This window comes from Protopterus annectens, chromosome 3.part0 (genome assembly GCF_019279795.1).
Source record: "Protopterus annectens isolate FY-2018-M chromosome 3.part0, PAN1.0, whole genome shotgun sequence".
Classification (NCBI taxonomy): Eukaryota; Metazoa; Chordata; order Ceratodontiformes; family Protopteridae; genus Protopterus; species Protopterus annectens.
The window spans coordinates 225,846,125-225,866,631 of NC_056731.1; the positions used below are offsets into that span (position 1 = coordinate 225,846,125).

The window sequence follows — 20,507 nt, forward strand, 5'->3', positions numbered from 1 at the left end:
GGGGATGCATTTTGTGTGTGTGTGTGTGTGTGTGTGTGTGTGTGTGTGTGTGTGTGTGTGTGTGTGTGTGTGTGTGTGTGTGTATGTGTGTGTGTGTGTGTGTGTGTGTGTGTGTGTATACGCATGTGTGCACGCCCGCTGCCTCACACATGCATTGGAATGTTTATGTGGATGAATGTGTGAGCATGTCCATGAGTCTGACTGGGTGTGGAGGTGTATGATATTGAGTAGATTTCAGAATGTGTGCGGGAATGTGTGAGTGTAGCTGTGTATGTATATGTGTGTGTGTCCATGTTGTGTGCTTGTCATACCTTTCAACTTCCTTGTTCAAGACTTCAGGACAAAACTAAAAATAATTAGAGGGATAAATGCCAAAAATATAGGACAATTTTTAAATATTACTCTAATTTACTTTAAAAGTTAATGGAATGAAAGTTTTTTATTGACATGCATTTTATAAATGATAAGAGGCATGGAACTCTCACATTGGATATTACTGATCATCATCCTCAGTGTTTACTGGAACGTCTCAAATTTTACCAGGAAACACGCATGTACATGAAGCAACATCAGGGACATTCTGCATACTTCAGAACAGTTGAGAGGTATGGTACATATTCTGGTGTGATGGACGGGTAGCCACGGGACACAACTGTCATAATGTGCTTTTAGCATGAGGAGTAAAAGCTTCCAGTTTAGAAATAAATTATGCAATAATGAAGTCTTCCTTGTGGCTAAAACAGTCTCCAATTCGCTTTTGCTGAATTTACATAAACTGACCCACTTGCAGTAGGCACTTTATTTGCCCAAAGATCATCCTTTCTGAATCCAGGGTCTGGTGACTGAAATTCACAAGGTGTATTTTATGGCATGGGAGAATAAATCCCTGACTGAACCCCCCCCCCCCCCCGTGCCATCTTACTAATGTATGCCCCTGTCCCTAGCTCATTACTTTATCTTAGAAAAAACCTTTCCATAACACTATCACTACACAAAACAGGCTCAATGCAAGCACATACATACGTACAGACACACACACATGCACTCACGCATGCACACACCCACACACACACCCCCACACCACTAAATCTATCTCCTTACCTAACGCTAACTCTAATCCTGACTCATAACACTTCCCTTCTGCTCACATATAACACAAAAATCTATCCCCTACTCTACCCCTTACTCGAACTCTAACTTAGAAGCACTAGCACATGTACTCCCACCCCCTAAACAAATCCACATTCAACCAAATTAAACCCTCAAAACTGACCATTTTACTGACTCACTTTGCTATTCTTCAACACTTACTTTTTGACAAAATTACGATTTGCACAACTGACTATTTACAAAATGTTAGAGATCGAATATACTAGAGATATAGATATACTAGGTTACTTAACAACACAACAGAAACAATATAAACCAATAAGAAAGCATTGGTGAGAACTGACAGCTAATAAATCTACAGTAGTCAATAAAGAACACAAAACATCTAACAAATAAGAAAAGAGATTGTACTAGATATTAAAAAGTAGATACCAAGAAAATTTAGGAGTCTTTGTAGGCAGAATTAGCCACAGGTTAAAATAATTGGCATTTTCTGCTAATAATCTTATGCAGCATTTTTATCGGAATATATGCTGATCAGTCTTTACATCTGAGCCCAGTAACATAAGACAGACAAATCACTAACATGTGAAATCGGCCCTAAACTAAACTATTCGTGGAAAGAGCGGTGCAACAATATAAATAGAACAATTCCAAGTTAATAAACCCATGGGCAAGAAAGATATGGTTGTATGTGTAGCTTCTGTGTTAGCAGTAAAAGCAGGGAGGGGCAGCTTGTAGCATCTATAGTGGACTGTTCATACTTTACGATGAAGTTATCAGTAGAAACTTATAGTGCTCAGTGTATAATAAACTGGAACTGAGAGCATGGAGGAAAGCAGAATGCTAGCAGATACATCAGTGGCATAGAAGAGTATTATAGTGGCTAGTGTGCTGGGTTTAAGTTACTCTTAATTCACACACAAAAAGCAAGGATGGTTCACAGAAGCATGGGGTACAAGAGATAAGAGAATTGGAGAATTAACCTGTCTGTAGCAACACAAAGGAGGATGAAAAAAAAAACACATAGAAAGATAGGATCTTCAAGGTAAGGCTCTAGAAGAAAACAGAAATTAAATTATGGCAAGGCAGTGCCAAATGGGTTGCTTGCATCAGACTGCACACACATTTCAAACTTTGTTAATAGTAACAATCAGTAATATAAATTCCATGTGACTGTATGAGACAAATGACTTGGTTACAAATAGAGATAAATGGGTACGGCAGACATCAACGGTACTGAGAGAGTTCTGGAAGGTGGTAGGTAGCCTCTGTAGCCTTCTGTAAGGAGCATCTGGTTCTATGTACAAGCAGAACAAGGAAATGATATTTACCAAGCTAAACAGTGACTGACAGAGTACAATGTGAAGAGGGTTATGTTAATAGTAAATTACTGGAGAAATTAATGAGATCAGAGGCTTCAGAAAAAGACTGGCTGGAAAAGGGAATTCTCTTTTTAATCAGGCATTTTAAACTGAAATGGTTGAATAAAGGGAGAAAACGTGAGGTAGGAATGGTAAATACAGGCAAAGAATGCAATGAGGAGAAAAAAAGGATGAAATACTGAAAGGGCAGAGATGCTCTGTACACAGAATTTTCGGCAAAAGAAATGAGTCAGCTGTATGTTATATTTATAGACATATATCCAGACATTGTAGACATAACAGAAACATGGGACAAATGTGACTAAGGACCTGGATATGGTGACACTAGCATTTAAAGTATACAGAAAGGACAGGGAAGTGAAGGTGGTGGTGTTCTAGTAATGTAAAAATCATCATGGGATGTCACATGACATGGAAGATAAGAAAAGGATGAGAAGACTGGCATGGCCTTTAGGCTGCAAAAGGAAATAGCTGGATATTTTGGATAGACAGGAGTCATGTTTTTTGTTGATTTTTCTCTTTTGTCAAGTGTTTTGTTTCACAAGCTACTGCTCTATTAATTTCTGCTATAGTTGACTTGTTTCATTAGTTGCAGTTTTTTAATGGGTGTTTCGCACCTGGTTGTGGTTGCATGACTGCAGAGTTGTACAAATAAAGGTGGTATGAAGGAGGGTGGAGCCTTCCCAGACAACACCCTTCTAATAGTTTTCTGATTAGCAAGTAGCACTGGAGTCTAGTTATACTTTAAAATTGGAGGAAATAAAAGGATGTGTTTTTGAGTTTACAGATGTCTGTATGTAAAGAGTTAGCAGGCAAATTTATTAGTAATTTGCGATGTTTTCAGCCTTGCCATTGAAATCATCACTTATGGTCTTCATTAGATCAGTGCTGCAGTAGCCATAACTAGATGAGACGTATCCTGCCAAAGATTGGACATCTGGGTAGTGTACGAAGCTTTGGGTTCCTTCTTCATTCACTATACATCTGCTTTAATTGTGGCAGAACATGTTGGTATAACACAGATGTATGTGTCTACAAAAGAACAGATCTTCCTTGCTGTATATATGTTTATATAGACTTCTCATCAGCTTAGTGACCTGAGTTTCAGCAGCTACAGTTTTGGGAAGATAAGCATCCCTAATGGGGAACATTCCTTTTTTTGTGGAAAAGTTTTTTTTTTTTTTTTTTTTTTTTTTTTTTTTTTTTTTTTAAGTACAGTTGTGCAAGACCTTACTGTAATAGTAGTGTTCAAACTGATCACTGTTACAGTAATGCTAATGGATAGAACATATCCTGCCAAGGTTGGTGTGTATCCAGCCAGAATATAAAGCTTAGGTGCTTCTTTGTCTTGTGCTGTACCTCTGACTTAAGATCTATGTATGAAGCTGTGTTCTGGTACTTAAACAACATATGGAAGCAAAAATCTTCAGACCCTTTTTGGCCCAGAAAAAAGACTGATGCTAATGCTCTAAGAATATGGACTCACAAAAGAATACAAAAAAGGGGAATTGAAATGAAAAATGATTCTATCTCTACCTAGGTTAAAGGAAGATAGCAGTAGTTAAGAATAAAGATATGCTGAGAAGGTATATTTTGTAATGTTGGAGTCAACTACCATCAGACATCACATCCCTGACCTCAGTTCCACTATTCAAAAATAAACTCAAAATCTTCCTAACCAACCACTGGCTATGCTCTTGCTATAACCCTGGCTAACTTCTTTCTTTTTTTTTCCCTCCTTCCTTTCTACTGACCTCCCTCTCCTTCTTCTCCTAACTCTAGTATACCACAACTTCCACTTCTTAAGTATTCCTATCTCTCTCTCTATTATTAGACATAAATCTAATTTTGCTTCTCTCGTATAATGGAGTAATACTGTAACTAAGTAAAACATCTAATCTCATTTTCCTGCTAAGTCTCATATTGTACTCTTGTGTCTATACATCCTGGAAGAAATTTAAAGAAAATGTTTTCTTTTTATGACATAATTCTGTATATTTTTTTAACATGTTAAGTAGTAGTTAGCGGAGCTTTTCTCCTCGGGCCTCCACTGAAAATGGACATGTATCCAGTTGGACTAGCCCGGTTAACAAATGTAAAATAAAATAAATAAAATAAAAATGTTTGGTAAAGGTGTGAATGGAAGACCAGGTAGCTTCCTCTAATTTAGGCCTGGAGTCAAGACCTTTGAAAAAAAGAATGAGAAGAAGAAGAAGCTGCAGCTCTAATGGAATGTGCTTTAATATGACCTTGGACAGTTCCACCATGGAAAGAATAACAGAAAGAAATGGCAAGGTTAATTTATAGATATGGTCTGTTTAGAGACTGGAGTGTGACAACAGGAGGTACTGCCAGCCATGCCAGGAGAAGTAGGGCAGTGGATGTGTAACATATCCACAGTTAGCTGGAATTTTGCAAAGAATTATATGTCATTTGTATAACAAACTGATTTGTAAAGAGGGCTGTGTTTAAAAATGTATCAACAGTATGCCCTGCTGGAAAGAAAAGAAATGTACATGTATTATTGTAACTGAATTAAATCTATATGTTTTAACAGATGATACTTGAAGAGAAGAGGTTAATCACAATCCAGTTGCAGCAAACTTTGAAAAATAGTTGAAACTAAATTAGGCCATAAAGATTGTATTTTACAGTTCTAGTTGCAGCCAGAGGCAAAATGTCTGGGAAAACCAGTATTAGGAAGCCTACTTTATTGTCTCTAGTAGGGAGCTAATAGCTACTCTGGAAGGGTAAAGGGTTTGAAATTGTTTTATGACTTCCAGAAGCAGCAGCAGATCTGAGAAAAGCTCTGTCTGTGTGTATGGTAACATACAGGTGCTAAATCCTCACAGTTTCTAACAATGTGGGTTGCAAGAGAACCAGAAGTTAGATGTATGTGACATTCTGTACAGAAATAATGCTTTAATATTAGGGGAGACTGAAGTATCATGAGCAGCCTATTCTTGGGCCCTGTAAAGGAGGAAGACCACTCACCCACTTCATCTTGCCTTGCACTAGTAAGTGACTGGGGACTAGTACTCTTTAGATTAGTCAGGAAAATATAGCGAGAAAGGGAGAATAGTTAAGTATTCTTTTTCTGTAACTGTGTGAATCTTTCCAGCTGTGTTACTTTTAATGTCTTCTTTGATTGAAACTCTGGTGTTTACTATAAATAGATACTTAGCATTGTCTTGTTCTTTTATTATTTACCATTAAATATATTTAAACTTTTCATTGTGACTGGTCCTTTTAGAAAAATATTTAGGTTAAGAGGTCGGCATCTGGAAATAATGAGTGCATCCATTAATATTCCAAGTGAATGTCCCTCTCCAGTGTCGGCAGTGAGGATTCACACTCTTTGATTACTGGCCCAGAGTGAGAATGTCACATGAAGCACCCTGCTTTCTTCCTTCAAAGGAAATAAACAGTCAACCACATTTTCTAATGCTTTTAGTCTTGTCCAAATAGAATCTTAGTTGTCTGTGTACATCCAGTGAATAACAAATTCTGTTTGCCATTTTGATATTGGGGAAATGCTGGGAGATGAATAGACTGATTTAGAAACATTTCAGGAATATCTTTAGGCATAAAATAAGGGCTAGTCTTGAGGGTCACCCTGTGTGTGTGAAAAAACAGAAAATAGGGAATGAGCATAATGGCTTGTAATTCAGAAGGTCTTTTTGTAGATGTTAAGGTTACTGATACGTTTTTCCAGATACAGAATTTTTAAGAATCAGATGGGTGGCAAAAGTTAATTTTTTAAAGACATAATTAAGATCCCAAGGAGGAACAACATAGTTTCTGGGTGGCCTGATATGCACGTCATCTTTCTGGAATTCTCACCTCAAACCTGATGCAGGTGGACAAATTACATAGCAAGCTGAAATGGCTGACAACTGTACCCTGAAAGAGGTCTATGCCAAACATGAGTTGAGCAGTTCAGACAAATATATGAGGATGAAACATATTTCTGTTTGATAAGGATCCAGTTTTCTGTTGGAGCAGCACACAGAAAAATCTCTTTTGGAAACATTTACTTAACTACACGTAGCATGTCCTTAAAGTAAAGGTGCCTGAAAGGAATTAGAAGACTATCATCCAAATTGCAAGGTTCATTATCTTTAGGTGTAGATGAATTAAAGAGTCCATCTGTAGTGCGAACAAGCTCATCCCATGGGGAACATGGTGATTACCCTTGGCTAGATGGAAAAAAGGAGAAAACAATGTTATCTTGGTCAAAAGGGGGTCATGAAAATCATTTAAATTTGTCATTCTGAATCTTAAGTTATCTTGTAAATGTCTGGAAAGGGACGAAGCATATAGGAATTTCCTTTTCCATGGAAAGGAGAAGGTATCTTCTCCCCAGTCTTTCTTGCAAGGGGTTCTGAAACAAATAGGTTTTAGCTGAATGTTCAGAGTGAAGGTAAAGAGATCCATCTGAGAAGTTCTTTACTGATGGACAATCTGAAGTAAGACCACTCTGTTTAATATCCATTCATGACGGTCTGCCTTGCTGCCTTGGATCTGCTAGATAGTCTGCCACTAAATTTAGCTTTAATGGAATGTATACAACTTGGAGGAAGTACATGAAGTGAATAGCAAGGCCCCGGGCTATTATACCCAGCTTGAAAAGGTGGTAAGACTTTGTTTCAACATTTATTGATGTACCAAATGACAACAGTATTGTCTGTTAAGAAATGAAGAGTCCTTGGAGTTCAAAGTTAATTTAGTGTGTATGGTAAAGATCAAAGCTTTCATTTCTTAGATGCTTATATGTTTTCTTCTGTCCTGCTTGGACCAGACTCTCTGCTCTTTGAAATATTTTGAATAAGCACCTAGGCAAGAGATGAGACATCTTTTGGGACCTTCTGAAAGGAAACAGAATAAGAAGGGGGACCCCCTGTATTCTCTTATCTGGTTGATCCATCAAAATATTTTTTTCTTTATAAAGGATAACAGAAGTATGTGAAGGAATTATGATGACAATGGTGTGCCTAAATGTATCAATGAATTTTCCTTATGTGGAGTCTAGCAAACTGAATTATTTGGATTGTGGATGCCGTGTACTCAAGTGCTCTCAGAATCTCTCTTGCAAGATCATGGACACATCTGTAAGGGATAAAAAGACGTTTGTCTAGAACTGGATTTTTTTTTAGAAGAAGAAAATTCATCATGCTGGATGTATTGATAATACATCCCAGGAGCACCAGAGACTGACTGGGTTGTAGACTGGATTTACTGAGGTTCAGAGGGAAACCCATGTTGAGAAAGATTAAAAAAGTGGTTGACAGTGAACTGTAAATTATGAAAAATCATTGAGCTGAAGTGATCCAACTAAGAAAGGCATTCAAACAAAGATACATGTGGATATCATAGAGTCTACCAAATGTTATGTCAGGAGCTAGCCACTGTGAATGCTCTTGTTGCAGTGGGAAGTGAACAGCACAAAAGGCAAAGCAGTAAATTGAAAGTGATATCCTAAAACACAGAATCACAAACGCATTCTACAATCGGGATGAAAAATGATATGTTCAAGTTCAAGGTTACCATTAAAGCTCTAGAAATCCTCTTCCTCTTCTTCTTAAATGGTGTGGGACAGGTTCAATAACTTCTTGATATAAGAAGATGAAAATGACTGGGAAAACAGATACTGTTTATTTGTAAGGATATGAGAAATTCTAGAAGGAAATAGGATTCCAGTGAAGTCTGTACCCATTTTTGACGCTGTTCAAAACCAAAACATTGGTAGTTATTGTTCTCCAAAATAGATATCAAACAAAAAGTTTGCTTATAGGCTGGGAGGCAAATGACTGAGATGGAGAAAGGACAGAAGGTGATAGTTAGAAATTAGAACCTTTTTAGAGTGGCAAGGATTGTCTTGACTCATTCAGATTTAGATTTGTCTTACCATTTTTGGAATATTTTTTACCTTTCTCCTGAACAGACATTTGGCTTTTGTAAATGAAGGGGCCAGAGTTAGAAGGGTAGCTTTTGACAATTTGTAAAAGGGGAAACAAAAAGCTTCCTGAATATTTGTATTATTTTCCCTTTCCTGCAATTTCCCATTTCTTGAAAATTTCAGCAGAAGGAGATCCAGACAAATTGTTCTTATCTAAAGGAGCATCCAAGAGTTTAGCCTTAACATTGTCTTAAAGACTGAAGGTGAAGCTGGGGCAACCTCCTCAATACTGATCCTGTAGTAGCTTCATGAAATGGAAGTGCCACCTCTGTGGTAGAAGCAAGTATGTTGTGTAAATAAGATAACATTTGGTATCAGTGTCATGTAGGCTAGGAATTCATTTAGATATAGTGTCAAAAATAGCACTTATCTAATCATTTGGGTCTGGTAATTAATGACAAGGAAAGCTAGGTTCACTTGTTAAATCTGGACCAGCAAAACATGTTCCTAGTATGAAATTTGCTCAAAATTCTGGGTGCGTGGTTTTGTCCATTCTAAATATACTATTTACCAGATTTCACACAAGAAAAACCCAAGGGTAACTTAAATTAGTCTGGGTCCAGCATTTAAACCCCTTATCTTTCCAAATTCCATTGCTCAGTTTCACCAAGAAGGAACTACTATAGTGGGCCAATCAGGTCTTGCTAAATCTAAGCCCTCCATTTTCTCCTCCTCCTTAGTTATCCATTTGTAATGTTAGTGATCTGGGTTTAAGAATGACCTTAATTTGTTGGTGAGGGTCACCAAGAAGAAAGGCCTTGCAATCTACTCCTGTAGCTCTGCCATTAAAACTCTGTGGATGGTTCAGATAACTGTCTATAGGGTCACTGTGTGTTGGTCATGACTTTACATTACCAGCGAAGAACTGAAAAGTAACCACATCTGGCACTAAAGGGGGTGGTAAAATGATAAAAAAATATAAACATATTTGATCTTCAGCACAGAATGATGCCCCTAGCAAAAAAGGAATATTCCTAAAGTACTAAATAATGCATGGAGGTGGTAGTAGTAGTTGTGATGAAAGCCACTGGCCAGCTGAGATAATTCAGCCAGGTGTTTTATCATCCCCATAGTATTACTAGGGTGCACCATAAGAACAGAAATCTCTGTTACAAAAGGATATTTTTCAAGTGATGGGGAACACAATAGTAAATAATATGAAACTCTGGGAAGTTAAAACCCTAGATGAAGAGCTAATGAAGTGCATTAAGGATAATATGAGGAAGGAAGTGAAATCAAGTAGCAAGATAATACACTTCTGGCCAGAGTCTAAGAAAAGGTCCATGTGGATCAGTACGCTATCATGGGTAACAAAAATAAATATAAAAAGGTTACATAAGTTTTATCAATAGAAGAAATGAATGCCTGGAGATAAAATAGCAGTGGAAGATAACAGAAAGGCACAGGAGGATGTCAAGGAAAATAAAGGAATGCTTATTTGGCAAACCCAAAAGAAGGCAATAGCAAAGAAATTTCCAGATATATAAAGGAAATTGGCAGCAAACAATACTATGAACAAGGGAGGAGGGAAAATCTGAAAATGATTAATTCTTAACTTATTCATTCACATGGGAGTGACTGAGTTCTAGCATGGGAAAGCAGAACAGGAACAGATGCCAGCAGGTGTAACTATGTATAAAGCTGCACTGTTAAAAAAAAAATCAGTCCGTGTATTGCAGTGTTTTATGAAAGCAGTATCCTGTCTGGCCTGTAAAATATGGCAAATGCCTTTGGTCAGATAACTAACCGCTTTGAGAAAAATATTTTAAAAGCTCTTAAACAAATAGAAAGTTTCACCAATGTGAAATAAGATTGATCCATCAGACAATGTGAAAAACCTGAGTTAGAAAGGGCCTACACATCTTTTTCTGGGTACTCCATCTACATCACCAGTGATGGTGGATTTCTGATGGAGAGGTGAACTGATGCACAGTTAATTTTAGTCAAAATTGCTTTATCTGGTGGCTAAAGACAATTCTTTTGCTTTAAGCAAATGTTGTGAAGACCCACAGCCTGAAGAGATTCTCGAGATTTGGGGGCATAAGATATAAGCTCAAAATAAGTTGCATCCCAGCCTGTTACAAAATTTGACAATGATGCTTGATGAAGCATGGGGAGATCTTTGTATTATCAAACAGAGTAGTGACGCAGGACTGGTATACGATAAGGGTTCTCTTGTTAAATTTGGATCTAGGAATAAGTATATCATTAACTTTCATTTCAGTAATGGATACGAAAATATATTCCATATAACATGCTGATGGAGTCTTTGAATTTTCTGGCCACAGTACAGCATTGCTTCAAAAACTGAAGGTGTTGATAGCCCAGATTCAGTCAGTTCTCTAATAAGTTCACTAAAGTGGACAAAGAGAATTTTACTGCTATAGAGTATCTGGAATTCAGCAATACTTCTGATAAGGTTTTCATATCAGGTTGATAAGAAACTTAAATGATTTAAGACTGAACACAAAAATGATGGAAAAATAAGGAAAGTGAATGTCTCATCAGAAGCAATGGGTAGCTGTTAACACAGAAGCTGTCAAGGAAAGTTTCAGTGATTAGTGGTTTAGTGTTCCAACTAGTCTAAATCTCTGTCATATATTACATTATGTTTGAAAAGCAATAGCACATTAATAAAACATACTTGGTGGTGATATTAAAATTGCTACAGTAGTCATTAAAAGGTGGGCAGTCATAAGAGAAGTACACTGGTTAACACAAGTGCAGGTAGGTGGCAGCTGAGATACAACATAAAACACGGTAAGGCTATATGCAATTTGGAAGCAGGACTGCAGAAACCATGCAGAGTTCAGGTGAACTTAAGAAGGAGAGAGAGAGAGAGAGAGAGAGAAAATATTTGAGAATACTAACCACCCTTAAGTTGAATCATGATATGCAGTTTGAAAAGATAGTAACAAAGGCTTGTAAGATTCCAGGGCCCAAAGAACAGGGAGTGGATTTAAAGATACTAAGGCCTTTTTCCATTTGATAGTGTACTGTGTAAATCTATCTGGAAATGAAATTGTTATTGTGTAATGCAGACATAAAGGGATGTGTATAAAAGATCTTGGGTAGAGCAGACAAAGGTGACTATATATACATCATAAATCTGAAAAGAAAATGAATCTGATCCAGACTTCACATGGTTTGGAATAAGTGTCAGGGGGGTTTTATCAAAGAGAAAGTGTAGAGGGAGAAATAGACCTGGGTCTTAGCTGGAAGGTGGATAACTGGTTATACTTAGAAATACAATTAGAGATTGGGGCATGGCTGTGAAATTTACTTTTAGCGTCAGAGGTACACTGAAAGTCATCAGAAGAGTTCAAATTCGTTTGACCATTGGGCAAGTGTGTGGCAAAAGCAGCAAATAAATAGACTAGAAAGTCTACAGGTCACCGTCTATCAGCATTTTGACAGGTAATGTAATTTGTGCTGAAGATTGCTCCAAGATAGAAATATATTGAAACATCCAAAAAAAATATGAAAAAAAAAAAACACTGCTCATTCCTCTTATATGTTATGTTTTCTATGTACACTGGCACAAAGGCACAGCTTCCGCGTGTTCTGCCCCAGTCTGGGTGTGAATAGCAGACTGGACACCGGAGAACTGACCAGTGTAAAGGAATGACATACTTTCACATGTTCATCCCTCCTTAGTGAATGATAATGGGCTGTGTCTTAAGGGCACATCTGGCCAATAAGTTTCTGATGCAAACCAGGAATCTGATGTGAGATGTTCACTGATATGATACCTGGGTAGGCCATGTAACACATCTGCCTTCCTCCTCTGAAACTTCTGGATTTCATCTTTCCCTTGTGTAATCGATGTGTTCAGAGATGTACATTTATTTCTCAATGTGGAGCATTATTATTATCATACAAAGTGCAGCATAACTGACTGAATTATAATCTCTGCTATCCATACCTTCTTTGTCATAGGTTCATAGGTTCGTACTAAGCTAACTGCCCTTGCGAGACATTTTAAGCCTAGCCAATTATCCCTTGTGAGACTCAAACCCTGCACCTTGTGTTTGTAAGGCAAACACCTTAACCATTAGGCCACCCTCCCTACATGTTTTTTTCAGTCTGTTCTCTGGTCTCTAACATAATGTTCAGACATCACTTTTAAATGAGTACTGCTGTTAGTACTTCGCACTTTGACTCCACCATATATTTTGTGCATCAGCTCATTTCATATATTAAAGCTACAGAATGCAGTGATCTACTCAATAAATCATGGCCTTCTAAGATAACTTAACCTTTGTGACCTTTAACTTTACACTTTTAGGGTGGCCCATGGCCAGAAGAAAACAGGATATGGATCCCAGCTCAGGTGGTTAGTAATACTGTCTGATGCTCAACAGAACATTCAACAATATAGTCTAATCTCAGTAGCTGCATATTTTCTAACAGTTCTGAAAATCTAAGCCTGCCAAATTGTTTTGAAATGCACTGTACCAGCTGAAGAAAGTCAGCATTTTTTCATTTAGTGCAGTCTTTGGCTTGTTTCAATATGTAGCAGTTGAAATCACTTTATCTCTTTGCATTCTATTGTTACTAACCTTTTCACTTTCTGTGTCAAGTGCTGATGTAGCTTCATCTAAAAGTAATATCTTGGGATTCCTTACTAGTGCACGGGCGATTGCTATTCGCTGCTTCTGGCCACCCGAGAGCTGTGCACCTTTATCACCTACTCGTGTGTTGTATTTCTGCAATAAACAAATACATTTAGTGAATAACACAATGGTGAATATTAAGCATGCAACATGCGAGTGTTCAAAACTGTGGACTAACAGAAAGACAAAATGATGGCTACAGATTCACACATTTCCTATACTGAATAGTGCTGATGCCATTTGGAGTTTGAAGTAAATATACTTGTCTGAGGAACCTTCCATAACTGTAGACAATGGAACTTCATTCGTCTCCTCCCAGAAATAATGATTTATGGGTTACTGCCCCATTAAAGTGCATGAGTTTACCTTATTGGACTCTTGGGAGGATAATCTAATGGATGCTGATCCACATACCTCATAAACAGGATAATAATACAATTTTGATTTCAATGAAAGCACTGCTGTGTGAGGAGCTCAGCAAAGCTACTGCAATTCACCTCACTCATGTACTTTAGATAATAACATGCAGGTTATAGTTCTTTTGTGGGAAATCACCAGCCTGCCCCAGATTTTCATGTCATGACTTCTATCCCTTCCTGCCAACTCTTAATTGGTTGCATGAAATAGCGGACATGATCATTACAGAAGCATACTTCTCATTTTAAGAGCAGCAAGGAAACAGCTTCCTGTTCTTGAAATCATGACCATTAACTGAAAGCTATTTTGCCAAACTTTATAAAGACAAAGTTAGCATTCGGACAGTGTCCCTTAGTTTTGAACAGACTATTACATATAAGAAGTCAGTTTGGACAGAAGTCTCAGTTTCTGCCAGGCAAAAGAGAATTTGTTTTTGTCAAGACTGACAAGTGAAAATAACCACATATAAAGTACAAAGCCAGGACTATAAGGACCTTCTGTATTTTCTAGCAGTGAAAGGCTGCACCGCATTTTCTACTAGCCAGTTTGTAGGCAGTTGTATGTGAAAATAAAGCTTATTAGGCCATAAATGGCTACCTCCATGTCTACAAAGACTTGTTTAGTCACATAACAAAGCTGGAGGGTATTATAAAAGAAAAATATATGAGGACCGCAAAGAAAGAATTGGAAAGGGATGGAACTAGCAGTAGATGGATAAGCCCAATGGTAATTATATACTGTTGAGTTTTATATACTGTTGAGTTCCACATACAAATGTGTTGTAATATTTCCTTCATATACTTTCCCTCTGAAATAATGGCACCAGAACAGAATGGAAAACTATGGATCCAGCACATGGGTGAAGGCAACAACCTGCATTACATAAATGGCTGCTGTACTAGAACTTTTTTACCTTGGAGAGGAAGACTAATTTTAAAACTCAATGAAACTGTAACTTGACAACCAAATACCACACCTCAGAAAAGGGCAGCTGAGGCAAACATTCCTTTCATAAAACAAGCCAGTATTATAAAGTAGTGGAACAGATGAATGTTAATCCTTAAAATTTATTGTTAAGAATAAACTGTGTATGTTAATAAGTTTCTACTAAAGTTTCAGCTATTGTAGATAATAATTCTTATTTTATAAAGGACAAAAATATGAAAAAACAACATTCACATTGTAAACAAGACTTTGTAATTACTATTATGTCACAGAGGGCACACTTTTCTGCTAAATTTTCCATGTACAAATGCGCAAGAACTACAGTTGTTTCTCAGCATAATTTTTAAGTTATTGTGCTGACTGCATTATGACAAACTGGGCTTATGTAATAAAGCAGACTACCGTGAAACACTCACTATGGCAGCAGATAATCTAATACCTTAGTTTAATCTTTGGGTGTACCACAACTAGGTGGTACTATTTAGGCTTCGGTTTTTTCAACAGTGATTGTGTAGTTCCTCCCTCACTGGCCATAAAGCTGAGCCACATGATCCTCTTAAGTCAGATCCTGTACAGTCACATCCTCTGTATATGCTATGACTTACAAATGCCTAACAGAAATGTCCAACACCCCAGACTCCAGTACCTAGGTCAGGCTGTACCACTGCTCTTCCTCCTGATAGCTGTGTTGATGATCCCTCTTAGTAACTGCCAGTCTACAAATAAAATGGCTCCTGCATGTCTGGACATCACTGTGCACCATTCCCCACACCTGGAGTGACTGGACACCACTGGGTACCATACCTCATATCTGCAGTGACTGGACACCACTGGGCACTGTGCCCCACACCTGTGGTGACTTGACATCACTGTGCCTCACACCTACAGTGACTGGACATCACTGTTCACCGTGCCCCAAACCTGCAGTGATTGGATATCACTGTCCACTGTGCTCCACAACTGCAATGACTGGACATCACTGCGCTCCACACCAGCAATGACTGGACATCACTGCACCATGCCACACCCATGTAATAATTAGATATCACTGTACACCATGCCTCATATGTACAACGACTAGACATCACTGCGCACCATGCCCTATACCTGCAATGAGTGGACATCACTGTCCACCATGCTCCACACCTGCAGTGACAAGTTGTTAGCTTAAACAATATCTCCAACCCATGCATAAGTGAACCAGTTACAGCTCAAAACATATGCTGGATAAAATAACACATAACCTGACACTCTGCTATAGAAGATAGACAGGTGGATAGATAGATCCACATACAAAATGCAAGAAAGTAAGGGGTGACTAAGTGAGGAATGGACATTGAAATGTACTTGTTATGAAAGCCTCACAGCATTACTATTACTTTTCATTCATTCTTACCTCTCCAAACAAACTGTGTGCATCAGCAAGGGACAGATCTACAACAGGAGAGGGGTCCCTCTAGAGTTCCCTGAAGAACTGACTTATTAAGAGTCTCCTGGCTTTAGACCAATGGTGTACCATGTAACGTTTCATGAAAATTTGACTAGAAGTCTAAGTGTTCTTTTCAAGCATTATATCTCTAAACAGTGCAGTTAAATTCACAATTCTTCTAGTAAAATGAGCTAGAATTAGGCTCCCTATTGAAACGTTGACAATCGAAAAGCTAAGTGCCAAAAAATAAACATTGAAAACATGGAGAAGAGTGGATCTCTAAAATCACTCTTTTCCTTAAAACGTCTTTCACCTCTCACACCCCCCCCCCCCGAACCTATATATACCATGTCCAAGACTGATATACCTCGGAGAAACAGGAATATTCCAAGAAATGGCATATCAGACTTAATACATGTAAGACTGTTCTTTTGGCCAATCAGTTTCCATGTTTCGGGAATCACTCTAGACGTTCCTGAGATTTCAAATGGTTACTAACATAGGGCCCTAAAAGATCCTGCTAGTGTCATCATAAAAGAAAGCAACAACTTTACATAGCTAATGTGCGTTTCCAACTAAAACATACATTCTAAATAAATCAAATGTTTGATCCACTTTTCAGATAGGTTCGGATCAATGAAAACTGCAACTGACTTTAAGTGATGGAATACTGCTGCCTCATATTTGCAACCGGATCATAAAGAAAAGTATTTTATTCATAGCAATCTCAGATATGAATGCAGGATCACTGATATAATGCTACTTTGCCTCTCCGCTTCCTTGAGTACATGATACAATGATCTTTTGCCTTTTGTTTTCTAGGGTATCTTTTATGGGTCTTCTTTGTTTGAATTTCATTTCACCCCGAGCACTTTGCTGAAAACTCATTTCACTGAATCTCATTTCACTGAACTGCAGTTAGTATATATGGCACTGTGAAGAGTACTGTAAGGCAACTAAAAGGTATATGCCATTTTCCCCACTGTAGTGCAATCCTGCAGTTAGTATATATAGTTAGGGGGGTGTGGGGGACACAGCCCCACACATTGGGGTGTGTGGGGTTGTGTAGCTCCCTAGTTTGAGTACATATTGTCTTCTGGAGAGTGTTAGTCAGTGGTGTTGCAACTATGCATGTCTATTGTTTAAAATGCATTGTTTTAAGGTTTTTGGTAAAATACAACATAAAACAAACAAGGTAGGGGGCTACAACCTCAACCCCCAATTTGGGGGGGGCTGTGCCCCCCAACTATATATACTAACTCCAAGATCGCACTACAGTGGGGAATAGGGCATATACCTTTTGCTTGCCTTGCAGTACTCTACACAGTGCCATATATAATAAGTTCAGTTCAGTGAAATGAGATTCAGTGAAATGAGTTTTCAGTAATTTGCGTTTTCAGCGATGTGGTCGGGGTGAAATATAATTCAGTGAAATGAGACTCAACAAAACAAAGTCGCTCCATATATGTACACACATACATACAGGTTCTCTTTTTCTTTAAACAAACAACAGTGTCTAAATAACTTGCTTTCCTTTCTCTCTTACAAGTTTGAAATGTTCACATTCAGAAGCATGCTACAATTACTTGAAAATGATGAAAAAAATCTGAAAAGTCAGTAATAACTTCTTACATGTTATGCAAGGGAAGTCTAAATTAAAGATATTGAAGTTAAAATGTGGCTGCAACTAAAGACAGATGGATCCTTTAAGAAAAATGGGAGGGTAGAAGCTTTGTGCTGGGAAACAAATTGACATCAGAATGGCTGATTCAGCATACCATTCTATGGCAGAAAAGTGACAAATGTACTAGGATGTAAGAGAGAGAGGCTGTGTATTTCTACTGTAAGGAAGGTCAAGTTATCAAGATCAGATCATCGACCCTTACCATTTTCCACCTACAGTTGTCATTTGTGTTGTGTGTTTTTATCAATAAACAAAGCCATCAATTCAAAGTTAGTGACTGCTGTGTTCAGTTCAAGCAAACAATCAAATACTAAACAAGACTCACATCGGGCAGATCGTCTATGAATTTGTGTATATTGGCTGAGACAGCTGCTGCTTCGATCTCCTCCTGGGATATAATTCTGCTGTTGTCGCCGTACTGAATATTTTCAGCAATACTGCAGTCAAATAGCATAGGTTCCTGTGAGACAATACCCATCTGCGATCTCAACCACTGTATATTAAGGGTCTTGGAATCTTTTCCATCTATTAACTGAGATCAAAAGGCAGTGAAGTGATTAAAAAAATTCTCTCTCTCTCACAAAAAGTATGACACTTTAATGACTTAATTTCATTCCTTAAACTGCATTTGAAAGGTAGGTTCTCAGTGGTCAATAATAACTTGAGCATGTTAAGATTCTGCATCAATATCTACAATTACACTAACTTATTACAGACTTAAATCCATTACTACATGAGAAATGCAGCATTTTAAATATTGTAAATGTCAACATTAGTATGTAGGAGCACCTGTTGTCACTATTCCCTCTGCATCCTCTACCATTTTGCAAGCCACAAGCATTTTTTATAACCACCATGAACTTCATTCTGTAAATGGCACCAGCACCTACTAATATCTCACTGTACTGCTGTAACTGCAAAGGTTTTGATATTTTTCATACATGGTCCAGACAGAACGTATTTAGCAAAATCCTGTTTTCCTGCCCTTATAACCCATTCTTTCTTGACTGGTTGACCGTAGCTACATTGGCAGCTGAGGCAAGAGTCAGATTGAAAAGAGCCATCATCCTTGAGTGGCTTCAGATTTTTCCACCTACCCCCACACCTGGCATGTAATGACAACAATTAATATAAGCAATGGATGATCTGCTATTGGCAGTCCTGCACTTCTGCATCCAAGCCACTGGTCTGAAATTTGCTATCTTATATCTGATGGCTCTGTTATGGTGATAACATTTTTCTAGCACACTTTGTTCTTGTTTCTTCTCCTTTAATTTTGAATGTGGTTGTGATAGTCGTTATTGTTGGCTGTCTGTATGGCAAGTTTTGCCTCAAATGAAGCTGCGTTTTTCTAACTGTTTTAGTGAGCAATGTATGCTGAGCAACATACTAACACAGAAGGAGGATCACTGCAATACCAGTCAAGGCACAATTAAACTGCACTGCATTTGCTGTCCCATTGGGTACCCTCTTGAGACCAGCTGGCACTTCATTGGTGTGACCTTAATGAACAGTTTACGATTTGGAGAGGTGATTGTTTGCATATACCCCATGTATGAGATACAGTGCCTATACAACTACTCTTTATGAATGGCTAACAGCTTTGGTATGCATGTGTACTATATACCAGCTCTGCATATCAACAGTTGCATTTTATTTACTTTAAATTGGAAGATAAATAGATTGGACCTCTAGGAGCCTTTTTGGCTATAAATCAATTACAGTTAAAAAAAAAAAAAAACAAAAAAAAAAAAAAAAAACTGAACAAAATGGTATGTGAAAAGTGAATAAATAGTATTAGGTCAAGTAAATGTGACATAAAATGATTAAAATATTAACAAAGTCTTAATACAATTCAGAAATGGGCATTAGATATCACTTACTCAAAAACACTGGTGTATTAAGTACAGACCAGTCGACAATGAGGAATTTTGTATAGATATGGAACAAGTGGTTAACCCAAGGGATCAGGTGATGACCTTAAGATTGGTTTCTTGTCAGAAAAATACAATGTTTTAAATGCAATATCTTAAGCTTAGAGTACTTGAAAGATTAAATGAAAAGACCAAGTGAAATGGTGTTTATGCCTTACTGATCATGTGATAACTCTATAGATTTTATTCAGTGAAGTATGAAGTCTTAGAAGGCTGGTCCTCAAAGTGGTCAATACAACACATAGTGCATGTTCAAGTAAAGGTATTAACATTCTTTTAATGACCATGGTCCTTGCATCCCTGGTCAGGACATACGAGACCTTCTGACTTATTCTCAGTAATGTTGACCTTAAATATGCCCAGTGAAGGAGTGAGCTTTTTTTTTTCAATTTCCTCAGTATGATAAAAGGAAAAGTCCATTTAGGTCTTCAGGATCTACAGCTGAACATATTCAATGAGTCCCCCCGCTGGTGACCTAACACTAAAATTACACTCCAGTTAAGAGATGTTTTTCCTTGGAATTGCTGTGTTTGAGAAGTATAGCATTTTTAAACAGTTATCCTGCAGCTACAAAATGCTGAAGCTGTTTACAAAGTTAATTACAGCAATACCTCTGCCTTCTGCATAAAGTAGGACTCAGTAGTTATGTGCTCACTCAACAGCAAGAGATCTAGATTGGATCCTTAAGAACCCTTTGTTATTAGTTACATTTGCCAATCAATTACATTTGTGAATAATCTTGATCTATTCCAACTCTAAAAGATTTGTTTTCCAGACAGGTATTAATCCAATTTAGGGCAGTAGAAGTATAGATTATAAGTATGTAATATACTGATACAGTTAGTGCAACTTGCTGAGTCAAAGGCTTTACCTAAGTTGACAAACACTGCTCTGATCAATTTGCTGTCTATATATTGGTTTGGCTGTGCTATAGCCCTTTCTGAAGCTATACTGTTGTTCAACAAAAATGTCTGCGATACTTAAAAGTTCATGTGCAGCGTGGTGAAATGGAATGCAGTTAAAGTTCA

At 37.7% G+C, this 20,507-nt stretch overlaps 1 protein-coding gene across 1 annotated transcript in view; it reads right to left on the reverse strand.

Moving 5' to 3' along the window:
- Positions 1 to 20,507, reverse strand: part of LOC122796318 (ATP-dependent translocase ABCB1-like) — a 329,590-nt gene that overhangs the window by 6,081 nt on the left and 303,002 nt on the right. Inside the window, exons 27-28 of the mRNA XM_044064705.1 lie at positions 17,871 to 18,077; positions 13,017 to 13,163 (exon numbers count right to left, since the gene is read on the reverse strand). Coding sequence (XP_043920640.1) covers positions 13,017 to 13,163; positions 17,871 to 18,077 — 354 coding nt within the window. The remainder of the gene's footprint in view (positions 1 to 13,016; positions 13,164 to 17,870; positions 18,078 to 20,507) is intronic.